The sequence below is a fragment of the Batrachochytrium dendrobatidis genome (genome assembly GCF_000203795.2).
Source record: "Batrachochytrium dendrobatidis JAM81 unplaced genomic scaffold BATDEscaffold_2, whole genome shotgun sequence".
Taxonomy (NCBI): Eukaryota; Fungi; Chytridiomycota; class Chytridiomycetes; order Rhizophydiales; genus Batrachochytrium; species Batrachochytrium dendrobatidis.
Genome location: NW_006281100.1, coordinates 177,294 through 201,979, shown reverse-complemented (window position 1 = coordinate 201,979; position 24,686 = coordinate 177,294). Strand labels below are relative to the sequence as shown.

Sequence of the window (24,686 nt, the reverse complement as noted above, 5' to 3'; positions counted from 1 at the left end):
TGTTGGCCAAACTGACACGTATCTCGGAAGAGTTTAACGTGGCAGTATACTTGACTAACCAGATGTGTGCTGATCCAGGTGCAATGATGTCATTTGGAGCTGATCCGAAAAAACCAATTGGTGGACACGTCTTGGCTCATGCGTCTGCCACTAGACTGTATCTGAAGAAAGGACGAGGAGAAACTCGCATTGTCAAAGTCTGGGATTCTCCTGATATGCCTGATTCTGAAGCTGTATATGAAATTAGTCCTGGTGGAATCATTGATGTCAAGGACTAGATCAGATTTCAACTATTCCTGTGTTGCAATGTTACAGCTGTATTCATGTAAAATGAAACACTCAGCATACAGAATAAACAGCTAGTTTTATCGAATGATTGGTGTCAATTCCCATTAGATTTACTGGACAGCATTGTTTTGACCATTTTTGTGTAAAACAGTTGAATAAATATTTACATCCCATATTATTGACCCTTGTTCAACTGTTTTCTACAAATATTCAGTGACTGGCATGAAAACAAGAGTTTCATTCCTAATGTGCGATGACTGTTTTTTAAACTAAAGCGCGACCAATGGGATTTAAGATACAAGAGTGTAGAGTTGTATTGACAATAACGGTCAAACCAAACTTGGTAGTCACAATGTATGACTGTCAAAAAAGAGCAATTACAGCTGTAAGATGAACAAAAATGACGGTATTGCTTTAAATTATACGTTTTGATTAGATTTTGGTAATGATTTGTTTGCCAGTCGCACCGATCTAGGCACCATCAGCAATTTCATGGACTCTGACAGTTGATCCAAGGTTGAATCATGCATCTGGAGTGGTTTTGGATCAACACAATCTACAGACATGTCCTCTTGATCACCACAACTACCGAGTTTTCGACCATGCGGTGCTTTTCCATCAAGAGTATGATTGTGGCTACCTCTTACAATCCGAAAGTCAAAATCTTGTGGATATCCATGAGTCTTTATCAGATGCCTAATTCTTGCATTACTTGTTTTACTCTTCTTTTTGCATTCATCAACAAAGCATTCAAACTAGTAAATCCAACCCATTTCATTACAAAGCTAAACATTAGTATTTCATCGTAGCCATTACAAACTCTATATGCAAGCATCGTGATAGTATTGTGATGGCAACTTACCGCAACTTGAGTCTCGGCCAAAACTTTGAAAAAAGAGTCATGAAACTCTTGAAGATGTAAATGTAGAAGATGGGCAGTGGGCAGCACTCTATTGCAGCTTGCACATACATTCACATGCACAAGCTCATAGTGATCTTCGTACTCGACCAAAGACTGGAAAAAGTTGAGAGATGAACAGGACGGTGATAGATTACACCGTATCAAGTATGGGTTGACTCTTTTTTAAAGAATGGTTAGTACAAGTTGATTGGTTTGGAATTAGGATGAATGCTTACTTTGGAGATGCTGGCGAGTGAGCATTTTGGTTTAAAAAAGACTGCATGGCTGATGAATCTATTCGATAGTATTTGGCGTAGTTTGGAAGAGCGGAAAGGTCTATTGGAGATGAGTCTGAATCATCCTTCTTTCGTTTGCGAGTAATACTAACTGGGCCCGTCCATAGCCATTGCTGTTCAGTATCAAGCGATTCTGTAGTGGTCATGTTTGGAAGTTGTTGTAATATCACATTTCCAGTAAAAGCGAGTTTTATCAAATTCAATATGATAGTCATTTGTGCATAAAAATCACTACTTTTACTATAGCCATGCATTGATCTAATAATGAATTGTATTCATCAATCTCTATTGAATTGATTGATCAGATGGTCTAGACAGGCACTCAAACCTGCAGAAACGAGGACTCGCCTCATGCAAGGCTATCAACTCTAATAAATCAGATTGAATTTATAGAATTTATAGAATTAAACGATTTCAACTTGGCTTCATCTCAGCACACATTTTGGCATTGATTCCAGTCATCAATATGGTGAATTCTTTAGCCAATTCCAGTACTGCACAACCTATTTCGGAATCCCCTGAGCTACCATGGTACTACATCACTATAGTTGTTTTTATATTTCTTGATGGTCATGTATCTAGAATCGGACATTAGAGTTTTATACTAATGAATTCTTGTTATTATATACAACGGTTTATCCTATTAGGATTGAAAAGTACCGTCCACTTGTTCTCAGTGATATTGTTGGTAATGAAGAAACCGTTGCTCGACTACAGATCATTGCTCAGGAGGGCAACATGCCCAACATTATCATTGCAGTTGAGTGTCATTTGATTTGGCTGAACATCAGATTTTTAATTTTTAAACATGACCAGATGTTGGGTAGTAACATGACTGATCTCACGGTTATCTTTGCAACTGGTTTAAATACAGGGATCTCCTGGTATTGGTAAAACCACAAGCATTCTTTGTTTGGCACATGAGTTGCTTGGATCGGCTTACAAGGAAGGTGTATTGGAACTGAATGCATCTGATGATCGGTAAGCACATCCATTTTATGGATTCATACACAGTTGTTCAGTAAAATGTATACCAACAAAACAATCACACCCTGTATTAACATGCCTTTAGTGGTATTGAAGTGGTCCGTAACAGGATCAAGATGTTTGCACAAAAAAAAGTAACACTACCACCAGGTCGTCACAAGATTGTGATTCTAGACGAGGCAGACAGCATGACTTCAGGTGCCCAGCAGGCTCTTCGACGTACAATGGAAATCTACTCCAACACTACCCGATTCGCATTAGCATGCAACTTGTCGAGCAAGATCATTGAGCCTATCCAGTCCCGATGCGCAATCCTTAGATATACACGCTTGACAGATCTGCAGCTTCTTCGCCGGCTACTTGAGATATGTGAGATGGAAAATGTAAAACACACTCCCGAGGGACTGTCTGCAATTATTTTTACAGCTGACGGCGATATGCGACAGGCAGTCAACAACCTGCAGTCAACGAATTCAGGTTTTGGATTTGTGAACCCAGAAAATGTGTTCAAAGTGTGTGACCAACCGCATCCAGTTCTTGTTCAAAAGATTGTGGACGCATGTGTGCGTACCGAAGTTGAGATAGGTATTCAAGGCATGACAGAGTTGTGGGATAAAGGATATTCTGCATTGGACATTATTACTACTTTGTTCCGAGTAGTCAAGTCATTTAGTATGGCCGAATACATAAAACTCGAATTTGTCAAGGTAAACCATTTACTCTGCACTAGAGTTGAAAGTCTAATCTTGTTTTCCAATTTTGTATACTGATTACTGGCTGTCCATAACCAATACAGGAGATTGGGTTTGCACATATGAGATTACTCGAAGGATGCCAAAGTTTATTACAATTGCATGGATTGATTGGTAAACTATGCAAGGTGAATATGGACAAGACCATGTTTGTCATGTAACATTACATTTACAAGACATATGGAATAAAATTTATACTTTTAAAACAGTTTATTCAGAATAAATGTTTGTGAATTCATGTTACAACCCTTGAATGCAGAGCAGATTGTAATGCAAGGCCGAGTTGATTGACAATTGAAATTCGAGTTGGATGAAAAGTCGGAAACTCGCTTGAGCTACTACAATATCTGGAATTTTAATCATGAACTCTGTAGTACGCACTGCTACTTCTTTGGCTTCAGAAGCTGGCAGATTCTCTCAGATGCTCACTACTCAGATTGTAGAAAAGACCAAAGAGGTCGGCATTCCTGCTCATCTGTACGAAACTGCCGAGGAAAAAACTGCTGATATTCTGCCTGGTCTTAATTCAAAGGTAGTTATACAAAGTCTAGTCTGTTACTATGCTGGAAAAGTGATGCACTATGTCATTATGCATGAATCTTCAACTCGATGTCTGAGCCAAACTAATCGATTTTCATCATGTACATCTGCGTTGAAATCCAGTTTGACAAGGAAAAGCTCGATGCTATGAAGCGACTGGTAGCTGTAAGTGCTCAATGAGTTGGATTATTATACGTTTATTCAATCGTATTGAATGCATGGCAATCATACTGTTTCCGTCCATTCGGCTTACATTCAATCATCTATCCATACAATGGTAATAGCTCATGTCTAAAGGAAACAACGTATCCGAGTTTTTTCCACATGTCATCAAAAACGTTGCATCTCAGTCATTCGATGTCCGCAAGCTCGTCTATATCTACTTGCTTCGTTATGCTGAGCAAGAACCGGATCTGGCGCTCTTGTCCATCAATACATTCCAAAAGGACATGACGGATAAAAACCCATTGATTAGAGCTATGGCTTTGCGTGTCATGTCTAGCATTCGTGTACCAGTCATTGCTCCAATTATTACATTGGCTTTGCGCAAGGGTGTGTCAGATCTGTCGCCGTATGTTCGAAAGGCGGCTGCAAATGCCATTCCAAAGTGTTTTAGGTAACTATCCTGCATAACAGAATTTCAGCATTCTTGTAAGCCAGTTGTCAATCGAGTGGTTTTAGGTTTCTAACAACCACTCATCCATTGTTTATTGAATCTATCAACATGATGCGTTCAGTTTGGATCCAATGCAAAAGGACTGTTTGATTGAACTACTAGTACTTTTATTAAATGATAAATCTACTGTCGTTCTTGGGACTGCTGTATCATCTCTTAACCGAATCTGTCCAGATCGATATGATCTTATTCACAAACACTATCATAAACTATGTCGACTTATGATAGATTGTGATGAGTGGGGCCAAATTGAGATCATGACCATGATTATGCGATACGTTCGCGTAAATTTCTTGCCTCCAGTCACTGAAGCATCCACTGCTTTATCCGAGTCACCTGCTTTTAAATCCTCATATAGAGACAACGATCATGCTCAATTCATCAGCTCAATCAAACCGCTTCTTCACTCGCGCAATATATCTGTTGTTCTAACAGTCATCACGGCAATCTCCACCACTGGATCCATGGCTGATCTCAACAAGGCCGTTCCATTTTTGATTCGACTGGTTAGGTATTCTAGAGAAAATCAGTATGCAGTGTTGCTGGTTATTTTGTCGATATGCAAGACTATTCCTGGTGCGTTTTCAGAATTCTGCCACTGTTTTGCTGTGTTTCATGGTGATATTCCGGTTATACGTGACTTGAAACTTGAAATTATGGAATGCATTGTATGCAAAGAAAACATGGAGTTTGTGCTGGGCGAATTCAAAGTAAGATCAAACTATCAATTTTGGTTTATACGTTGATACATGTATTGGTTCATGAAGACACTAATTTTTTCAATGTGTTTTAGGCGTATGTGACCAATGCCGATGAGAAACTATGTATACGAACGATCCAGGTTTGGGGACGGCTTGCTAGTCGACTTCCATTTGTAATTGATCAGAGTCTTAAAACCCTAGTTGCTCTAGTATCTGAGCCCAATGGTAACTAATTTGAAACTAATTTACTTTTTCAAAACTATCAGATCAGAGCGATTTTGAATATTTGAATCTCACCAACGTTCTATTGTACAACTCAACCACTAATTACATTTGAATTAGCTGCGATTGTGGGCGAAGTTATTATTGTTTTGCGTCGATTACTACAAGCTAGGTCTGATCTTGACGCACACAACGCAGCGGAAACATCTCTTTTATTGACAGTTGATACAAAACAAAGTGGGGATAAATCTACTACCACGACAAAAGTAATTCGACAGCTTTTCCAATCATATGATTCCATAACCGTTTCAATGGCCAAGGCATCTGTATTATGGCTCATTGGCCACTACGTCACTTCCCTTCCATTGATTGCTCCAGATGCTTTACGAGTGGCTGTAAAATCGTTTGTAACGGAGGGAGAGGTAGTAAAACTGCAGACACTGAATCTAGCAGCTAGTGTTGCAGTGAATCTCGAAACTTGCAAAATACATATGGAAATGGGGAAAGCTGTTGACACATCTATGCAGGTTTCATGCGATTCACGTGTGCTGAATGTGGTTCGTCTATGTTTTGAGTACGTGCTAGAGCTTGCACGGTATGATTTGAATTTTGATGTGAGGGATCGAGCGAGATTCTTGGCTGCTTTGGTTCATCGACCACTTTATCTGTATGATGACAAGGACCATGAAAAGGATGATTTGGAAACTCGGTATGCAACATTATGCAGACTTGTGCAGATTTTAGCTGGATCTCAAGGTGTATCCAAGCCCGCCGATCCTTTTGATGGTAAATTTGATGTACTTTTATCTTTTTCAAGCTCAGATTGATTCACACGTTGTACTAAACTATCCCATTTTAGCTTTGGCTGCATTTCGAACTGGCACATTGTCACACGCTGTTGGAACACGGGTGGATGGATATACAGATTTACCACCTTGGACAACAGTACCCTCGAATGCGTCCCTTCGCGTTGTAGTAGTAAGTCTATGTTTTATACCAAAGATTCTTTTCTACAACTCACAAAGCATGTTTATCCCCTTTCAAACAGGAAACAAATGAAGAATGGCATAGAGATCGAGTTGTGACCAGCACAGTTAAACACATACGTACAACTCAGTCCAAAAAAATAAAGCGAGTGGTCGCTCTGGATGATTTTCTAGCCTCGGACAATCCACTCGAGGTGGATATTTTATCAGGAATTAGTGGGCGAGGCAGCCTTTCTGGAAGTGCAAGGGAAGGCAGTAGTGCTACGAATTCTAGATGCGGCGACGATGCTACGGTGGCAGATCAGATACCAAAAGGTCCACCTGCTAATCTAGAGATTCTGAATGCAGTTTCTGCACTACAAGCCTTGGATGATGTTTCATCAGATGAGGAGAGTGCAACATCGGAAGAAACCGAGTCTGATAGTGATTCAAACGAGTCGAATGAATCGAATGAATCGAATGAATCGAATGAATCGGACGAGTCTAATCACATCACCATGCATACTACATCAAGCAATATTCCTGCTGAACCGAAATCTTGATTGAATAGAATGAATGTTGTTATCTGTATAAATGAACTATGATGCTTACTTTATCAACAGTGTAAAATGTGGCGCTACATTAAAGCATCAACTGTTTGAAAATACCTCGTAACCCTATCCATGTACTCGAATTCAAAACGATTGTCATGTATGGTTCATGTCAAAATCATGCACTTTTGAAATTAATACAAAGCGTGCTGCTCAACAGAGTCGAGATCAAACTATAGAATTTACAGGCTCAAAAGAAGTAATCGATAAAACAAGTAATGAATATGAATAAATCTTGTATTTCATAGGCTTAGTTTTTACGACGCATAAACATGGCACCGACAATACCCACAACAGCAACCATTCCACCAACAATGGCCATACCAACAAGACCCTCTACAATATTGCATACCAAATGTGTTAAACATGTAATGAGTCGAGCAGTCAATCTAACGCTAAAAATCAAAACCAAACAACGCACCTTGTTGAACGTGTTCAGCGATCAATGTTTTGAGTGCCAGAGCTTGAGGGTTGCTCGGCTCCATATTCAGTAGTGTTTCGTCATACCGACGAGCTTTCTAAGTAAACCATTCAACGTTGAATGGATTGTTAGTACCGAGTCGAGATGGGATAAATACATCCGTGATGGATTGAAAGGATGCTTACGGTGTAGTTTCCAAGTTTGTACTCGCCAAGAGCCAAATAGTACAGACATTCCCGTCTTCGTCCAGGATTTTCACGATATATAGCTGTATTATCACATACACATGAGTAGGAATCCGAATTTCTTGCAATTTCGACAACACATACCATGAAGTAGATCCACACCAAGCTGTTGGTCTTGTCTTTTTGTACTGCGAACTGTCGAGTGAAAATACAATACATTATCATTACTGAATCGATCATCACAGTATCAAACCATATGTTATACAGCAGTGTACTCAATCCATTGCAAATTACCTAATGCCCAAGCATAGTTAAACTTGACCTGTGGAGAAACAGCAGCTCCTTCTTTCTTGTACAGGTCTCGAATGGTCTTGCGATGAAATGAATACGAAACAATAGTCAAGATTCCATTGAATTCAACTTTTAAAAAGACTGAATTCCTATAGCATTTCATACCTGCAGTTCCTCTTGAGAGAGCGACATTTCAGCCTCGAATGCATGCGGAAGGGAATCCATGACGATAAGGGTAAGAATTCAATGCAAAGCAACAAAGTGAAAATCTAATTTTTTGGCCATATTTGAACACGATTAAAAGTGTTTTTGATTTTCAGAATTTACTTGCAAATATCAAGTAAATTCTGCATGTCGATATTCAAATTGGCAAGATTGCTTCAGCTGAAATGGCTTGTATTGGTTCTGTCCACGTCAGTCCTCATGGGACTGTCTGTGTTCTCGTTTTTTAAATACAAAACTGCTCCAAAACAGTGCGATGGCAACTATATTCATCCCAATTACATTCTACAATCCAAGTTTATATTCAGTCAGAACTATAAATGCAACCATTATTCTCTTTACTTGCATAGAGAGAATGATGGTAATTTAATGTACAAACACATGGACGAAGATGCTCAGGTGTGTTGTTCTGCTTGTTGCCTTGTGAGTTTGGAGCTTATTAATGACTTGTATTCAAAGTTAAATGGCGTCCCAGTTCTGTTTATTCCTGGTCATGCTGGTGATTACACTCAGATTCAATCGTTTGCTTCTGCTGCTCATCGTGTCATACAATGGAAACGAAGCGAGGGCAGGAGTGTAGCTGGTTTTGATATTTTCACGAGTAAGTCGTCTAGGCTTCATCACGGTTAAAAGACAGCATTTTAACCCTTCAACTTATTTAGTGGATACAAAAAAGGAATTTGGTGCATTCTCAGATGCTGCACTGTTCCTTCAAGCACAATTTGCTAGCGAGGCAATTGTGCATATTTTGGGTAAATACAAACACTTGGAACATGGCCCAAAATCCGTACATATTATTGGCCATTCCATGGGCGGCTTTGTTGCAAGATTGATCCCACTCTTGGAAGATCTATATCCCGATTCTTTGTTAGACTCTGCAGTTTTCGCTCCAGCAGGAACCATCCAGTCCATCATTACGCTTTCATCTCCACACAATCGCCCCCCTGTGCCATTGAGCATGCATATCGATGCGTTATATACCCACGTCAACAGGATCTGGTCAAACAGTATCAATACTATATCTATTCAAAACACAACTGTGGTTTCAATTGCAAGCGGGAGAAAAGACACGGTTTTAAACTCGGAACTGACTCATATCAAAGGAATTGTTGATCCTTCAAGAGGGTTTGGCGTATATGCTACTGCTATGCCAAATGTCTGGGCTACATTTGATCATGAAGGGGCTCTATGGTGCAACCAGCTTATTGAAAAAATAGCAGATGCAATGTTTGACTTGCATGACTGGAATGACTCTTACAGTCTGTTGGATGTAGATCGTCGAATGTCAATACTAAAAACTGCGTTTTTAAACACTCCGAAACTGCATAATGGTTGGTAGATTGGTATATAACTGAGTGCAGATCTTATGGACATGATTAATCTAATTTGTATACCTTGTCTACGTTATATGCTTGGTATATTCAAGCAATTCTAACCCCCATGAAACAGAAACGCTTAGAGATCAGTAGCACCACATTTACCAATAACAGCATTCTCAGCATTCCCGATTTGGCAGATGATGCCGTTAAAACCCATACATTCTCAATCAGTGCAAATTCAGCCAAGAAACGCATGTTTCGTTTAGTCACTAGCAGCTGCTCGCTCAATATAAACAATGATTCACTTTTGGATCAAACAGCGTCCACTCCAATCGATATACTTGCAGCTTCACTACAGTCCGTCACTGATGAGCTGCCAGTCTATTACAATCTACGTCAATCTCTGGCAAGACAGATTCCTCAATCCACTACAGAACCCTTTAAACTTATGTTTCGAAGATTATCCGATTTGAGAGAGGACGGGAGACCTTGCTGGACTATGATAGAAGTCAACACAAACGAAGTGTTTGGGCCTCAAAATAATGTTAATATACTTTTAAAGAAACACAGTGACTCGACTGGATTTGTCGAAGCTAATTTTGATGATTTTGATGAACCTCATAGCGTGGCTATATCTACTTTTGGTAAATATGCATTGTAACATATTTAAAGCGTCATTGCGCTTGAATTCGATCATTGTATGTGCTGACATGACTTGCTAGATTTGATTTTTGGAACAACAGTTACTTTAGATACGTCTGCAGTTGTTTCGCACTTTGTGTTTCCAAGAATCAAGGACAATCATCTCAAGTATCTTGTGAAAATAACGCCCCAGTGTGGTAAGTTTAAATTTGTTTTGAAATGCATGATTCTCTAAAAGTATATGCGGCTATATAGTATGAATATTTACACTTTTTGCGTATACAGATGAACATCCAACTTTCCCACCCTTTGTAGAGTATGGTGCACCGCCTTCAAACGATTTTAAATTTGTTTCGAATATTTCAGACACAATTTTATCATGGTACCATAGTCCAAGCGATCTAGACTTTAAATCTGGGTTGAAAATGGCACTGGCGTCTCCATTATCGTGCAAGACATCCGTCATTCGGATAAAAATTCATTGGATAGCGAGTTTGGGACTGCTGATTGGCGACTTTATCACTTTTTTGCCTGCCATGATTGTTGCGAGTATGTTGTTATACTCGTCACCCTATTTTTATAGCCTAAATGATCAAAGTATGTATGAAAAGCGTATCATTGTGCATGTATTTTACTTGATGATACTGTCATGCCAAGTCTAAATATTTGTTAATATCTGACTACTTTATTTCCAGAGCGAATACTTTCATTACAAAGTTCAATGGATCGACTATTTATGCCAACGTATTTATTTCTATTTGCTTTGGATCTGATTTACCCTTACATTACAATCACATTGAATCCTTCAACCATCTTTTTGGGCCATCGTGATCTAGCCAATCCTTTTGGTTTACATTTTTGGTTTTCTGTATCAACAAGTATTATATATGTTACGCACTTGCTGCTTGAGTTTTTTACATGGGGACTAGGACAAGTGGCTGGCTCCCTGTTGAGCGTAATGTTTAGTTTACGACTTGGTATTGCTGGATGGGTGCCTGTTGGTATTGCCGTGATATTTTTTCCATGGCATACGGTTCATTTGCTCTGTTTTACTTATTTGTTTTTGCATGCATCGTACCAATCCAAATATCGACGTTTTCAGGTAAATTTTACAACGATACCACAATGCATTGCAAATCATTTTATGATGTAATTGAATGTCTATGTTTATTGACTCCCAGTGGATGATATAGGATGATGTTGCTGCTTCGCAGACTGTGCTGATGCTATCAGCAATGCTGATTCCGTTTAGCGTGTTGTCTTTGTCTGCTGTAGGTGTATTTACATCACCACATGCGACAATCAGACATGGCGGATGGATAGAATGGATTGCACTAAGTTCCATGAGCAGAGTGGTTGGTTCATGTCTTCAACTGGTGCTTGCTTTTGGACATTCTTTTCGACTGTGGCCATTTTGGACAACTCGAATGTAAGTATAAACACGTTATACTCATGGATACTTGAACACCTTTATTGATCATGTTGAATCCATTTCTGAAACTTTAGTAATGAGCCCAACTCACGTAAAACAACGCTTATAATCTATCTATTGGCGAGTGTTTGCATTGCTTATGGATATTGGTCTCCATTTGTTGCATCAGATGTGGTGTTTACTGCATTGATGCTGTTTGTCACTCTGTCCAATATACTCAAATTTTCCAGAAAAAAGGGCACCAAAGTAGCCGACTCGTTCAAGATGCATAAATCCCCTACTATATCGGATTAGTTTTTAGTAATAACATCGTATATGATCAAGAAATTTGACTATAGCTTTGTAAATGTAACCCACTGCGTTTGAGAATGAGAAACACGAGTTATGCTGACAAGATGAGATGTTTTGTTATATTTACAGTCGTATTCACGTAAAATGACACTTTTCTGTATTGATCTTGGACTGATTGTCTTGGAATAAACAATCGTTACATATTCGTTGTTGGAAATGGATTATTTGTTTTATTGAAATTGTATCTTAATATCAGATACGTTCTAGTCCAAGAAAACATTTCGGGAATACAATTGTTGTTTCCATTCCAGTTATCCAGTGTTTGGAGGTTGAAAAGATATCAAAGGTGTGTTGGAACAGAAATGTGAATATTTGTTTTGTATTCAAAGTAAACTTTGGATTATTTCACAATGAATCAGGCAGAATATATGACTATTTTTTGACAGTTTATTAATAAAACGAACTGGAAACAACGCATACAAATTAGACGAGCGATCGAACTTGAAAGTTTGTCGAGCACTAGTTTTCAGTCAAGATACGAGTATTCAATAATGACTAAATTCAAATTATTTAACAATTGTCGGACAACTTGGTCAAGCGTGACTGCCAACCAAATGCAGAATCGGACATGCAAAATTCTTACTGCAAGTTGTGCGATTGCTGAAGGATTGAACAGGTTGACGAGTAGTGTCAATCTGATGGAATTTCATTCAAAAGAAAGACTGATTAGACCCTGGCTGTCTGGATTCTTGGTAACTGAACTTAAAACTCTCCATCAGCAACTTTCTACTTGTGCTGCTGCATCCCAATCACATAGACTGGATTCTGCACTTGGAAATAATCATCATCACAATGCATCAATCCAGTCAAGACTGGATACTTTACATACATTATCCGAGTGGTCAGACTGCAAAAACAATGTTCAGATTGTGAATGTAATGTGCATTGATGTTCTGATTATTGTCTGGATTCATTCACATGCATTGGAAACTGATGATCAATCATCGAATTCTAACACATTTCGAGTGTTATGTAGATTATATCTTGTCCTTCTCAGAATAATTCAAATGCTGCACATTGTTTGGAAATAGCCGATCAAGGTGTTACGATTCAAGCGAGTTTATCAGAAAACTTGATTGCCAGGTACGCTTGTCAAGCTTGATCATTGTTTTAGCCATTCAATACATCATCAATTGATATACTCAGTATCACTGACTCGACACTCTTAATAATGGTATTAAATACTGTTTACCAGATATCAGGACACATATGGACCAGAGTTTTTACTTCAATTTAGAGGAGGTTTATCGACGCTACGTCGATATAAACTACAGTTTACTATGAAACATCTACATATTATTCCATCCATCTATATCGATGATTGGATTATAATAGGCTCAGAAGGATCTCCACCCATGTTTACAAACACAATCTCTCCTTCCAATCATCCAGATATCAAGATCTTGCTTAATGTATTATCTCAACTGTATGTGTCAAATGATTAGTCGAATTCGTGGTATATTTGCTATCCGTTTTATTCAACTGTTATTTAAACGCTAATATCCTATCAATTAGTATCACCGAGTCGTCTTCAACTCGGCTTTCCACCAAACTCTGCAAGAGTGCATCTACTCCATTGGTCACTGTAAGCGAAAAATCTGTGTCTTGTTTGGATTCGTCTAGAAAATCGTCTTCTCAATCAGAGTCTATTAAAAGCAGTGGATCGAACGTGCCTATGCAGCCAAAGCAGACACAGTCCAAGCTGTTGCCTGTTGTTGCGGCTTTTAAATCTTTAAAAGAAATAGCAAATGATCCAGAATCTGTGGATCTTTGTAAGCATCCACAGCAACATGCACAAGGTTTGATAAATACAACATCGCTTCCAGTAACCAGCATTCCGCAGTTGTTTGAACTGTCTGATCAAGATATTGGCATTTCATCGGATCAAGGGCTTCTTATAGATGCCATTGAACCAAAAAACTACCCAATGCCAGTATCTGAACAAACTCTGTTGCTTGCATTGAGTGGAGCAAACATAAAAGCCGATTCGACCGTTTCCGCGTTAAACATGCTATGTTTTATAGCTGAAGAATGCCAAAATGATACTGGATTTACTAAATCGCAGTTACTCTCTCACCACACATCTGCACAGCCGATCGGACCATCAAATCATCATCAGAACTGCTTTCAATCACAAAGTGCATTACAGTCTCCAGACATAATGTCAAGTGATGGCCCTAATAGCGTGAACAATGTCAAGTCTGCATTACACACTCGACCACTCACTTCATCTATCCAATTACATAAAGGTATTCAACCGCCATGTGTTGACCATGCAGTCGCATCTACTTCTACAGTCGAATGTCATGATTACGAATCTGATACGACTAAAAGTCGTCCTGACACCAAATCAACACCATTAGTTTCTTTTAATCGACTTGTGGATAGTGTTTCAATTGACGAAAATGACGATTTAGGATTTGAGATTACTGATCTTCCAATGGAGTTATACAGCGGTTCTGATGGATCTAGCATTGGTGTTTCTGCAGAACCCTTGTCCCAGAATACTGTAAAACCATCTTTGATCAAGAATCAATTCCCTGATCGCCATATACTTGATCCTACTTCTAGTCTGACTGGCACACCTGTAACATCGCTTAAAGTTGAAACCGATTTGGCCGCGACTACTGTCAGTGATAGCGAAAAGGAGTTGGCATCTAGGAACGTAAATGAGCTGTCCTTGGAGACCTCCGAGGACAAATCATTTGATCATGACCAAGATATTACAATGACTGATTCTCTGTTGGACAAGCATATAGACACATCTGTAGTGACTGACAAGGCGTTGCTGATTAACAACAAAATGCAAAACACACTGCGATCTCTGGATGAGGATAAGGGATCTGTATCCAACTCCGTGTCAACTACCACATCCATGCTTAAAAATGGAGTTGATATTTTATCAAACAAAACTCATGTATCATCTTGTGCATCATACATTAGTTTGAGCCAGCCCATGCCATCAGCAGTAAAATTATGCTCAACACCAAAAATGTCAAGCAGTCAAGACAATACTCTACTCAATCCTGCATTTTCTGTTCAGATGCTAAAGGACACGTCAAATCTAAAGCCTATAAAAAGGTCTACATCATTGCCCATGCACACACACCTCATAGTCGAAAAGATTCAAACTATGCCTTTAACAACATTTCAAACCTCTCAATCTGGCACCGTTGCACTTGTATCTGAAACCCAAGCATGCTCTGAAGCAATTTCTGTTGCTAAAAGCCCTAGCACTGTAGTTGATGAAACTGCGCAAAGTAAATATGCATTGAATATGTTGTCAATGGATGTCGAAAATTTGGCCGAGATTCGTCATGTTTCAAATGATTTTCAAACTCCAACGTCTATAACCGATACAATCAAAACTGGCATTGCCCAAAACTTTAAAACAATCGAGGCAGGATTGTCAGAAAGTACCTCACTGCAGCCAGATACCTGCAAGCTGCCATCATCCCCCATACAATCAAGTATAATCCAGCCAGAAAGCAAACTATCTTATTTAACTGATTCTATGGATTGCATGAGTTCTTTGATTAGCACCGAAACAGTCGGAAATATGGCATCCAACACTGCTTGCGTGCATCTACCAACGAGTTTAACAAATGATTTGCACGATTCGTTCAATACTCAAAATAGCCACATTTCACCAAATCGTGTTGTTTCACCAAACAAGCATGGTGACACTATGTATCGTGACGGTAACCACGGTTTCTTTGATGTAAATGATATTTCCAATGTCATGGGTGATGATGATGACGACTATATATTTCATTCGCCTGGAATGAAAGAGCCTCAAAAGCACCATCCTGATAGTTTAGCCTGCAGTAAGACGGATCATGCTGATGATTATAATGTCGAAGATGGCGTTGTCGTAACGGATTATGATTTATGCAGCATCAGACTAGATAGTCCAGCAACGAAAGAGTTTTCTGATACAGTCAAAGTCACAATCGATAGACATAGTAATAGTGATGATGAGAGATCGATCGTCGACTATTCGGAATCCAACAAAATTTCGGAAAAATATGACAATGAGCCGCTGACTATTAATGCCATGATGTCTACTATAAGTGATGATTCTAGTAGTTCTACTTCTCGTGAAAGCTACTCTGACAAAAATGACAAAAAATCATGTGTTGATGATATTTCCAACTCTTGGAACTCTCCACTATCACCGGATCTTGCTCAATCTCAATCTTCTAGGAAATCCACCGAGTCGAGCCACAATGCTACAGCAGTTTACACACCTTCCAGTGATGTTTGCTCCATTGAAGCAGAGTTATTATCACAGTCTTTGGACAGCAACGAATTAGTTGACTCGGACAATGAAGAAATGAGTGAAAAAGATGCTTTTGAATCGGACAAATTAGCCCGAGCAGCAATGCAAGATATCACTCCTTTGATTTCGAAAACTGCGTGTTCTGTCAAGGTAAATCAAGTTTCTGACAAGCGTGTGCCTTTGAAAAGTATGCGTGGTACTCTCAATACAATAAGACGGCATTCTGCAGGTGCATCTGGGCCAATGCTGACACAGTATGTGAAACCGATTGATTGTCACAAACTGATACCTGCAAGTGGAATACCTAAACCTAAAGTTCCTTTACCCAAAGTACTTGCCAATCACCCAGTGCTGGGATCAAATTCGAATTTGGAAAAATTGCGTCAACAGCTTCGATCTTCTAAAGGTGAGTGTATGCAGTATTGATTAAGTTGAATAGTGATTTCAAGTACTGATTTTAAAATGGATGTTAGGTCCTTCTATCCGTGATCGATTAATTACGAGTTACTCGAAAGCCGCATCTTCCTCACCTTCATCTGTTACTGGTGCATCATTAATCAAGAATATTGCGTTTACAACTCAAATTGATGGTCAAAACAATACTCGACGCATCCAAAAAATAGCTGACGCAGTGGTTGCACCCGCTGCAGAATCTGCGCAAAATGTAGCCTCGTCCTTGACTCATGCATCGACTGTGAAATCTATCAAATCGGCAACTACTTTAAGGAGATCTGTAGCTAAACGTTCAACCAAAAATTTCAAGACCACATCGCTTATGCATGACTCGAGTCCATCTCAATCTCCTTTTGCTGGACCATCTGCCTCTGGTTTCAAACGACGACTATCTGAAAATACGCCAACCATCAACTCGTCACAATCTATTGCTTATTCAATGCGATACTCGCATTTACGACGACAGACTTCACCTATAGCTGGATCTGGATCTGCACTTGGCACTACTCCAACTAGAAATATAAAGCAAACTGGTTTATCAAGTATGACTTGTAGCATGAAAGATAAGGATCGATCTACAAGACCCACAAAGACATTAAAAACCTCACGTTCAGGTTGATGAACACAGACTAGCAGTCAATCAATTTAAGCCCATTGATTTACACAATGTCACTATTGTCATGTTTGAATAGGAGTAGAATGAGAAAACTTTCAAGAGTATAATATATAATTTGTCTGGCTTTAGATGCCGTTTCATTATTTAGGCAAGATTGAATCTTGCGACAAAGTTTTAAACAGTGTGGAATGAACCAAAGGTGCAACAGAGTCGTGTAAAGCTACTTGTTCGATTGAATCAAATGGCTCTAAAACAAAACGAGCTACATGAGCCTTATTCTCAGGTCGTCCAACACCCACGCGTAATCTCAAAAACGCATCTGAAGCCATCGAACTCATGACAGATTTTATGCCATTATGACCACTAAACACAACATCAACGATTCAAACGTGAGTGAAATATTCAGGTTTGAGGATTGATCGTCTTGACCACTTACTTTGCACTTCCACCGGTTTTGAGAGATATTGTACCAAACTTTCGATCAATATCGTCATGAATAATAATGCAATCACTTGGTTTCAAGTGCAATTTCTTTACTGGGTATAAGCAGTTTAATTATTTCCGAATCAGTCATACGATATATTCCGACATTACAACCATCAAGAAACTCAACTGGCTTTGAGCACACTTATACCGCTGATATTCATGAGTGCTGCTGGCTTCAATAAAGTGATGGTTCGTTTCCATGGATCATCAGTATGTGTATCTGCTGGATTGGACTGTATCGGGGAATGTATGGTTCTATGTGTATTAGACATTGGAGAAACTGGAGTTGACGATCGTTGTGACGGAGTTGAAGGTTTTTTACGAGATGCATTCGTAGTCTGTAAGCATCGAGCAACCCAAGGCATAGTAGAATCAATCTGTATTTCAGCAGTCCATCCACCCATTGATCGATCTGTCTTCCATTGCAAAGACGGTTTACCAAAATGTGATAGCAGCTGATCCAAGAGAATCATTCCTACAGAGTGTCGGGTTGTTGGATAGGTAAAGTTTCCCAATCCAACCACCTGTCATTGCAGCGATTGAATCAATAGTTAGCTGGATGGTTCACACTGATGACTTGAATATCAACTATTCTGACTTGCCAATACAGGAGATAGTTGTTTATACTGCAACTCGGTAGTTACAGATGGAATAGTAGAATAACTAGCAGTGGAGAATGGCTGGCAAAGCGATCTGCATGCTCTATATAGTGTAGCACTTGAATGTGCAGTCATATGGAATTGAATGTTAAAATTTGGATTAATTCTTATTCATGTAAAATGAATCATCAAAGTCAAATCCAATGTCTGGATTGCTGTAAATCTGGCAATTGTAAAATGTAGTTATGATGTGAATAGAAAAAACAAATTCAAAATTATAGTTTGTGAATCATGTCCAGTTGTATTAATGCAAAGGCTAATATTAAAAATTAGTCTAAATAAGCCATTCCAATCAATCTTGGGTATGTGATACCAATCAAATCATTTTCGACGAGCATCCAACAAGGATTTAATTCAGCCAAGATTGATGAATCGCTTGCTCAACATCAAAACTGCTTTAAACCCAAAAATGTCATTTCAAGCAACAGGTTTAAAATGTGTATGAAAGGAGTTCAAGTCAATCACCACACATGACTGTTTAAAGTGAGTTCCTGTTCAAACCAAACGATATTACACGGTGTTCATTATATACTATTCATGCCATTCAAATATGCGAGTTTGCTGACAAGGTTCAACACGTGGTAATAGTTTAATAGATGTTACTGTATGCACGCAGTACTTTATAGTAAGAGTAAAATATATAGTTATGCTCCAATGTATCTGTACAGCTTGACCACACAATTGTCTCGATAAACCATTACAAGCGTAAACTCGGAATAATATTGCCACATGGCCCATTTAGCAATCATTCCATTTAGTATTATCGCTAGAATATTTGAAAATTCCAATATTAATATTGATTGAAACTATCGATGCGTTGCAGACGACTTGCGTGTATGTGTTGTCGACATGATTTCTTGAATATTGGTTTCCAGCACCTAACAATCATATTTTCAACAAGTTTAAAATACTGGAGAATGTTTAAATATTCTCGTGAAAACAAACTTTGTCAAGTCAGATATTTACCAATCCACCTGATATGACTTCACCAAGAATCTGGGATACATCCTCTGGTCTAAAAATCTAATCGTTCATATCAGTTAGTATCACAAAATTGAAGAGTCATCAAAGTTTTCAATACAACCCAATATAGCTTACCAGATCCAATTCGCACACATTGACAAACGTTCTATCCAAAGCTTCAACAAACACCTACACAATCAAGAATAGATGCACTGTCATTTTAATGTGCTTGCATAATGTCCAGACATACTTGAATGTAATAGATAGTGTACCTGAATCAAATCCAAAATTCCTACAAAAATAATTCATATCTGTTAATAAAAACCTGCCAGGAAACTCGGTTTTACAACACTTGACAAACGAGTTTACCTAGTTCGCTCTCTGATGCATCTGCAACAAATACAAAATAAAGTGCTACAGAGATTGTTTCATATCACAACTATCAGCAATGAAAATAAAAGCACCAGCCGTCATCTCGTTGGAAAAATACACATACTTGCATAATGCTACATCAAAAATACAAAGTGCTGAATGAATACAAGCTATTTATATTTAAAAATAGGGATCCATCTAGCAACGATAAGCTTACTCTGTATATAATGCGAACATCCTCGCCTAGCAACGCACCACCGCTTAGAAAGTTGCATACAGTGTTTGGACTAATACATAATATTTGCAAACCAGTCAATCTAATCAACAAGATCCAAGACATGACATTTTACAATGCAATCTATGATTCAAATCCTAATAAATCTTACCGCTTGTGTACTAGTCTATGAACTTCTTTAAGAAGACATTGCTGTCGACCAATATCCTATAATCATTTTTTCAAATTAAAGTTGGTCATCCAAGTGCATTCATCGATATTCTAGGCGGATGCAAAGATATGTACAGGCCAATTGGTGTTGCAGTGGTCCGTGTGAATCAATGGCATTCAAGAATAATCAAACCACACACCATCTGTTGATACCAGTTCATTAGTCTGGGCTTGCCTTGATTATTGAATATAAGTACTGCCTTGATCATGATAATCCAGTCACGCAGATTCGATGCGTTGGATTGTTAAACTCGTAAAAGTGAAATTTAATCACTCATCACGTGATTAACATTGAGAATATTAGCTTTAGGTTGGCAGTTGGCTGATTTGGTGGTTTTAAACCAAATTCTCATCAGAAAACATTGAAATGACATTCAAAGGATCTCCGTTTGATGCACAAATAGTAAACGACAGGTAATGTGACAATTGTCTTGCATCCACCAGTGTTTGTCCATCGATTCCATCAGTCTAGTCGCGACTGAAATAACTCGATTACGAATTGCATTTTACTAAAATATAATAGGATCGAAGGAGATGGAATGTACACTTTTCCAGATGGAAATGTCTACGCTGGACAATTCAAAGATGGCCAGTATGTATACTCGATTAAACTGCAACATCATATTTCTCAAGCTGAAAAAACAGTTTGCTACTTGCTATGAATTATATCGACTACAAACCCATTGTGTAGGTTTCATGGATCAGGAACCATTTATTTTTGTAATGGTGGAAAGCTGAGTGCAACCTGGACATACGGTGTTGCGTCCAATGTAAGAACATTGACTGATTTCAAATGCATCATCACAATTGAACTTGATGAATAACTGTCGTATTGTTCAGACTCAATACACGTTTGCAGATGGATTAGTCTATGCCACACAGGATTGGACATATTGCACTAGCCAAGATCGCCGGTTTTACTCGGAGCGAGTAAATGGATTCATTCCAGGACATCCACAATTAAGCAATGATCCAAACGAAAAACTAGTTTTACCAATCATGACAAAAGATAAAGGGTATTGTTACTATGCAAAATCGGATGGAATGATTCATCCATTTGATTGCAAAAGTCAAGGCAGGAGTCCTGATGATAGCGAAATGCAGTGGATATCAGCCAGAATATTGACATGATTGGGTTGAGTCGAGTAGATTGAGACTTGAAATAAATGATGGTCAACTTCAAATAAAAATGACGAGCAAATCGACAGATTCGAGTATCCATAAATTGTTGGACTTGGAAACTCTTCAAGCACAAATAATAAATGTACGGATCATCGTCTAGCCAAAAACATGTCCGTAGTCTCAAGGATATGGACAATAACAGGAATAAAGACACGGACACTCTGCAATCCTCCAGCCATCCTCATCTCTCTGCCACCAGTCCAATTCCTCTCAGTCGAGAACTTCTTGGTCAATTCCAGGTTGCCAAAGTCTTCAAAGACAACTCTCGCCATATCACATCTATTGACTTTGATGCTGATGGATACAGCTGTGTTACTGCTTCTGAGGATGAATCAATTCGGATATATGATGTGCGCAGTGGAAAGTAAATACTGTTTCTTGGATGACTTTATCATGTCGACAATTCATTCGCTACTCGGATTAATGTTTCGAGTATTTCAATAGGAGCCGTAATTGTATATACAGTAAAAAATACGGATGTGCTTTGGCTCGATTCACTCATCGATCAACCAATATTATTTATGCTTCTACAAAAGAAGACGGTGAGTCGTAGATGGCATCACTATTGGATCTTTCAACATCAACTATCCTGACCAAGTATTGACTGTTCACCTTGTATGATTGGAGTTATTAGACGCACTGAGGTACATGTCACTGCATGATAATAAATACCTTCGCTATTACAAAGGGCACAAAAAGCGGTAGGATTGATGTTGTAAAGCCTTTTAGGCATAGATCCATAACATACAAATCCATCCAACTCATCATTTTGTAGTGTCGTGTCGCTTGTCATGTCGCCACAAGATGATAGTGTTCTTTCTGCAAGTCTCGATGACACGGTCCGGTTCTGGGATTTACGATCTCCAAACTGCCAGGTAACACTTTGATGTGTAATACGCAGCGTTTGCTGCATTGTCGAGACTGATGGTCATCAGCTAATCAATGGACATTCCACCTGCTCAACTATTACAGGGACTCATGCACACTGACGGAGGTCAACCGTGCTTGGCATTTGATCAAGGTGGATTCATCTTTGCAGTTGGACTTGGTTCTTGTAAAATTCTCCTTTACGATATCAAAGAATACAACAAGGTATTTTTGATTCGCGTTATGCTAATCCGCCTGTTATGTATAGGACTGGTCTATTTTGCTCATCTGTATTGGTATGTAGGGACCATTTGCTACTTTTCCCATAAAAGATCCAATTACTTTAGATTTTGCTGCAGAATGGACACACATGTCATTTTCAAATGATGGAAAATTGATTCTCATCTCAACCACATCTAATGTCATGTACATTGTTGATGCATTCAATGGAGGAATTAAGCACCGACTTACGGGTCATATGAATCAGATGGGCATGGCATTTGAAGCATGCTTCACACCAGATGCGGAGTTTGTAATCGGAGGTACTATTTGTATAGTCAGGATGCTGCATAGATCTGATTCAACGTGGAAACCTTTTATTAATTTATATCACTGTGATTTGACTCGATAGGATCACAAGATGGAAAAATACACTATTGGGAAGTCGAAACTGGAAACCATATTCATGCCTTGGAATGGCATCACGAGCCACCAAAAGTTGTTGCATTTAATCCAAAACATCTCATGTTTGCAAGTGCCGACACAAATCTAGTAAGTTTCAATGGTTTAGTGGGGTTTTATTTAGTTTGTGAATAGATCTGATTTGTTTTGCATGACTTGGACTGCTATCTATTTTACAGGCTTTTTGGATTCCATCAATGTAAACGGATACTCGATGACTTTCAGTGCATATTTTTAAACGTGTTGGGTTTTGGCTGCAATAAATACCATTATTTAGCATTTACTTCATTTGAGATTTGAACTGTAGGACATATATAGCAATGTGTAATTTGACAGCTGAAATCTTGTTTTTGTTCATGCAAGTTTGGTATCTCATTTTCAGAAACAATGTTTTCGACGTTCCTTGACCATCATTCATTTGTAAATGCGTTGTGGTCCGAGATTTGGGTATTGATTCAAATGATAGATATTGAGGATTCCATGCTGGTATTTTGACTTTATTGCAACACTATGTTCACACTGGATGGATTCGTGAGTGGAAATGTTAAATCCATGATTATCCATTCATCTTAGGTTTGTAGAATTCGTCAAGAATTGATTGTGCTGATGTTCCATGTAATTGGGTCAATACTAACAGGTTTATTAGTCGATCCTGCATGACAATTCTCAGTCTGAACACCACATTGTCTCTACAATACAAGTGCATTCATCAGTTTACTCAGTGCAATGATTGCATAATTGTTTTCAAAACAACATTTGTAGGTCAATCCGATACACTCCATCATTAGACGAGTGTAATACGTTTATCATGTCGCGTAGTTTATCTGAACTGCATAACTAACCACCCAATGCATAACTTCATATTGCTAATGGTGTTTTGTTAGATTCATTAACCACCATACTTCAATCATCATCAATCACAATGGATTATATGCATTAGAATTAGTTTTCGAGTCCATACGCTTTTCTGATAGCAAAATTAACATTAAGCAAAGCTTTGCCAGTGATGAAAGCTTTTGTGCCCGGTTTTATAACAGAATCCACCCAAAATAGATGTTTTATTAGACATTTGCCCAAACTGTTTTATTCAAGCATTTTTGCTGTATATACCTAGCCAGTCAGCATTGGTTTCGTTCGTAATTTATTTCGATTCGTTTATTATACTCTATTTATATATTGAATCCATGCGACTGATACCATTCACGAGCGATGCGGTACTTATTTCGACTGTCCTTGCAGGTATTCGTCGCGCAGGAAACTTTGAGTATCCGCTTCATCGTATCAACAGTACAACATTACGATGGCTGACCCATCAGTTTCTATTTGTTGGAGAACTGTGTTTGGATCTAGCGGTTGAAATTGCTCGCCATCATCCAAAATTGTTTCCACCTAGGGATAGCAACCAAGTGGGGATGAATGAACAGTTGAATGCTTTGGACATGGGTGCGAGTCAACAACAAGGACTGGGAATGCATGAAAAAAGTACGGCCGTGCTGTTACACATGCAACAACTTCAACTTCAACAGCAGCAACATCAGATAGAATTGCTTCAGCAACGACAGGTGAATGAGCAGTCATCACAACTGCATCCATCTATCCAGTTTCAACGCGTTGTACGACCAGGACATGTGCTTGCAGCAGCTCAACCACTAACGCATGTAGAAGGTGAATTGGATATGGAAACTAGATACTATGAGCCCAAGATAGTTGTCTTACCTTTAAAATCTACACGGGATCACAAACGCAATCTTACAGCAGATGGTTTTACATACTTACATCAAAACATAGACGAACACTCCAACCCTAACCAACATATTCATGAACACGCATGGAGTGATGAAGATCGTAGAAATTTAAACGTGTATTGCGATGATGGCG

The 24,686-nt window shown here is 38.7% G+C and overlaps 11 protein-coding genes across 11 annotated transcripts; 7 read left to right on the top strand and 4 right to left on the bottom strand.

Moving 5' to 3' along the window:
* Positions 1–932: 932 nt before the first annotated feature.
* Positions 933–1,351, bottom strand: BATDEDRAFT_7099 (uncharacterized protein; the record flags this gene model as incomplete). The annotated part of the gene is made up of 2 exons (XM_006676424.1): positions 933–1,043; positions 1,151–1,351. Coding segments are annotated over 2 exons (312 nt in total), but the record flags the coding sequence as incomplete, so codon positions are not given.
* A 600-nt stretch (positions 1,352–1,951) lies between these two features.
* On the top strand, positions 1,952–3,385 carry BATDEDRAFT_86526 (replication factor C subunit 4; the record flags this gene model as incomplete). Its single annotated transcript, XM_006676931.1, has 5 exons — positions 1,952–2,016; positions 2,133–2,244; positions 2,360–2,466; positions 2,558–3,179; positions 3,269–3,385. The coding sequence occupies 5 exons, from the start codon at positions 1,952–1,954 to the stop codon at positions 3,383–3,385; spliced, it is 1,023 nt and encodes a 340-aa protein (XP_006676994.1).
* A 94-nt stretch (positions 3,386–3,479) lies between these two features.
* BATDEDRAFT_34350 (uncharacterized protein) lies at positions 3,480–6,942 on the top strand. The gene is made up of 8 exons (XM_006676703.1): positions 3,480–3,756; positions 3,888–3,929; positions 4,049–4,380; positions 4,502–5,150; positions 5,234–5,366; positions 5,484–6,149; positions 6,223–6,341; positions 6,412–6,942. The coding sequence occupies exons 1-8, from the start codon at positions 3,586–3,588 to the stop codon at positions 6,889–6,891; spliced, it is 2,592 nt and encodes an 863-aa protein (XP_006676766.1). The 5' UTR covers positions 3,480–3,585; the 3' UTR covers positions 6,892–6,942.
* Positions 6,943–7,178: 236 nt separating this feature from the next.
* Positions 7,179–8,061, bottom strand: BATDEDRAFT_86109 (uncharacterized protein; the record flags this gene model as incomplete). The annotated part of the gene is made up of 6 exons (XM_006676814.1): positions 7,179–7,275; positions 7,361–7,457; positions 7,546–7,628; positions 7,690–7,740; positions 7,840–7,915; positions 8,002–8,061. 6 exons carry the CDS (start codon positions 8,059–8,061, stop codon positions 7,190–7,192), a joined length of 453 nt encoding a protein of 150 aa, XP_006676877.1. The 3' UTR covers positions 7,179–7,189.
* A 378-nt stretch (positions 8,062–8,439) lies between these two features.
* BATDEDRAFT_86108 (uncharacterized protein) lies at positions 8,440–11,745 on the top strand (the record flags this gene model as incomplete). The annotated part of the gene is made up of 9 exons (XM_006676930.1): positions 8,440–8,457; positions 8,518–8,659; positions 8,721–9,389; positions 9,518–10,021; positions 10,100–10,216; positions 10,305–10,568; positions 10,715–11,121; positions 11,213–11,448; positions 11,526–11,745. 9 exons carry the CDS (start codon positions 8,440–8,442, stop codon positions 11,743–11,745), a joined length of 2,577 nt encoding a protein of 858 aa, XP_006676993.1.
* A 695-nt stretch (positions 11,746–12,440) lies between these two features.
* On the top strand, positions 12,441–17,156 carry BATDEDRAFT_86527 (uncharacterized protein; the record flags this gene model as incomplete). The annotated part of the gene is made up of 5 exons (XM_006676929.1): positions 12,441–12,677; positions 12,800–12,885; positions 12,998–13,228; positions 13,318–16,490; positions 16,558–17,156. 5 exons carry the CDS (start codon positions 12,441–12,443, stop codon positions 17,154–17,156), a joined length of 4,326 nt encoding a protein of 1,441 aa, XP_006676992.1.
* A 137-nt stretch (positions 17,157–17,293) lies between these two features.
* BATDEDRAFT_86574 (uncharacterized protein) lies at positions 17,294–18,112 on the bottom strand (the record flags this gene model as incomplete). Its single annotated transcript, XM_006676813.1, has 3 exons — positions 17,294–17,516; positions 17,590–17,689; positions 17,767–18,112. The coding sequence occupies 3 exons, from the start codon at positions 18,110–18,112 to the stop codon at positions 17,294–17,296; spliced, it is 669 nt and encodes a 222-aa protein (XP_006676876.1).
* Positions 18,113–19,104: 992 nt separating this feature from the next.
* On the bottom strand, positions 19,105–20,287 carry BATDEDRAFT_22672 (uncharacterized protein; the record flags this gene model as incomplete). The annotated part of the gene is made up of 9 exons (XM_006676538.1): positions 19,105–19,176; positions 19,265–19,321; positions 19,397–19,450; positions 19,534–19,553; positions 19,631–19,675; positions 19,758–19,767; positions 19,851–19,920; positions 20,020–20,075; positions 20,219–20,287. 9 exons carry the CDS (start codon positions 20,285–20,287, stop codon positions 19,105–19,107), a joined length of 453 nt encoding a protein of 150 aa, XP_006676601.1.
* A 158-nt stretch (positions 20,288–20,445) lies between these two features.
* On the top strand, positions 20,446–21,209 carry BATDEDRAFT_22671 (uncharacterized protein; the record flags this gene model as incomplete). Its single annotated transcript, XM_006676537.1, has 4 exons — positions 20,446–20,492; positions 20,602–20,670; positions 20,770–20,848; positions 20,919–21,209. The coding sequence occupies 4 exons, from the start codon at positions 20,446–20,448 to the stop codon at positions 21,207–21,209; spliced, it is 486 nt and encodes a 161-aa protein (XP_006676600.1).
* Positions 21,210–21,388: 179 nt separating this feature from the next.
* BATDEDRAFT_9730 (uncharacterized protein) lies at positions 21,389–23,011 on the top strand (the record flags this gene model as incomplete). The annotated part of the gene is made up of 8 exons (XM_006676480.1): positions 21,389–21,624; positions 21,705–21,802; positions 21,895–21,961; positions 22,036–22,135; positions 22,233–22,352; positions 22,432–22,669; positions 22,759–22,898; positions 22,988–23,011. 8 exons carry the CDS (start codon positions 21,389–21,391, stop codon positions 23,009–23,011), a joined length of 1,023 nt encoding a protein of 340 aa, XP_006676543.1.
* Positions 23,012–23,992: 981 nt separating this feature from the next.
* On the top strand, positions 23,993–24,175 carry BATDEDRAFT_9826 (uncharacterized protein; the record flags this gene model as incomplete). The annotated part of the gene is made up of 1 exon (XM_006676485.1): positions 23,993–24,175. A coding segment is annotated over one exon (183 nt), but the record flags the coding sequence as incomplete, so codon positions are not given.
* Positions 24,176–24,686: the final 511 nt, after the last annotated feature.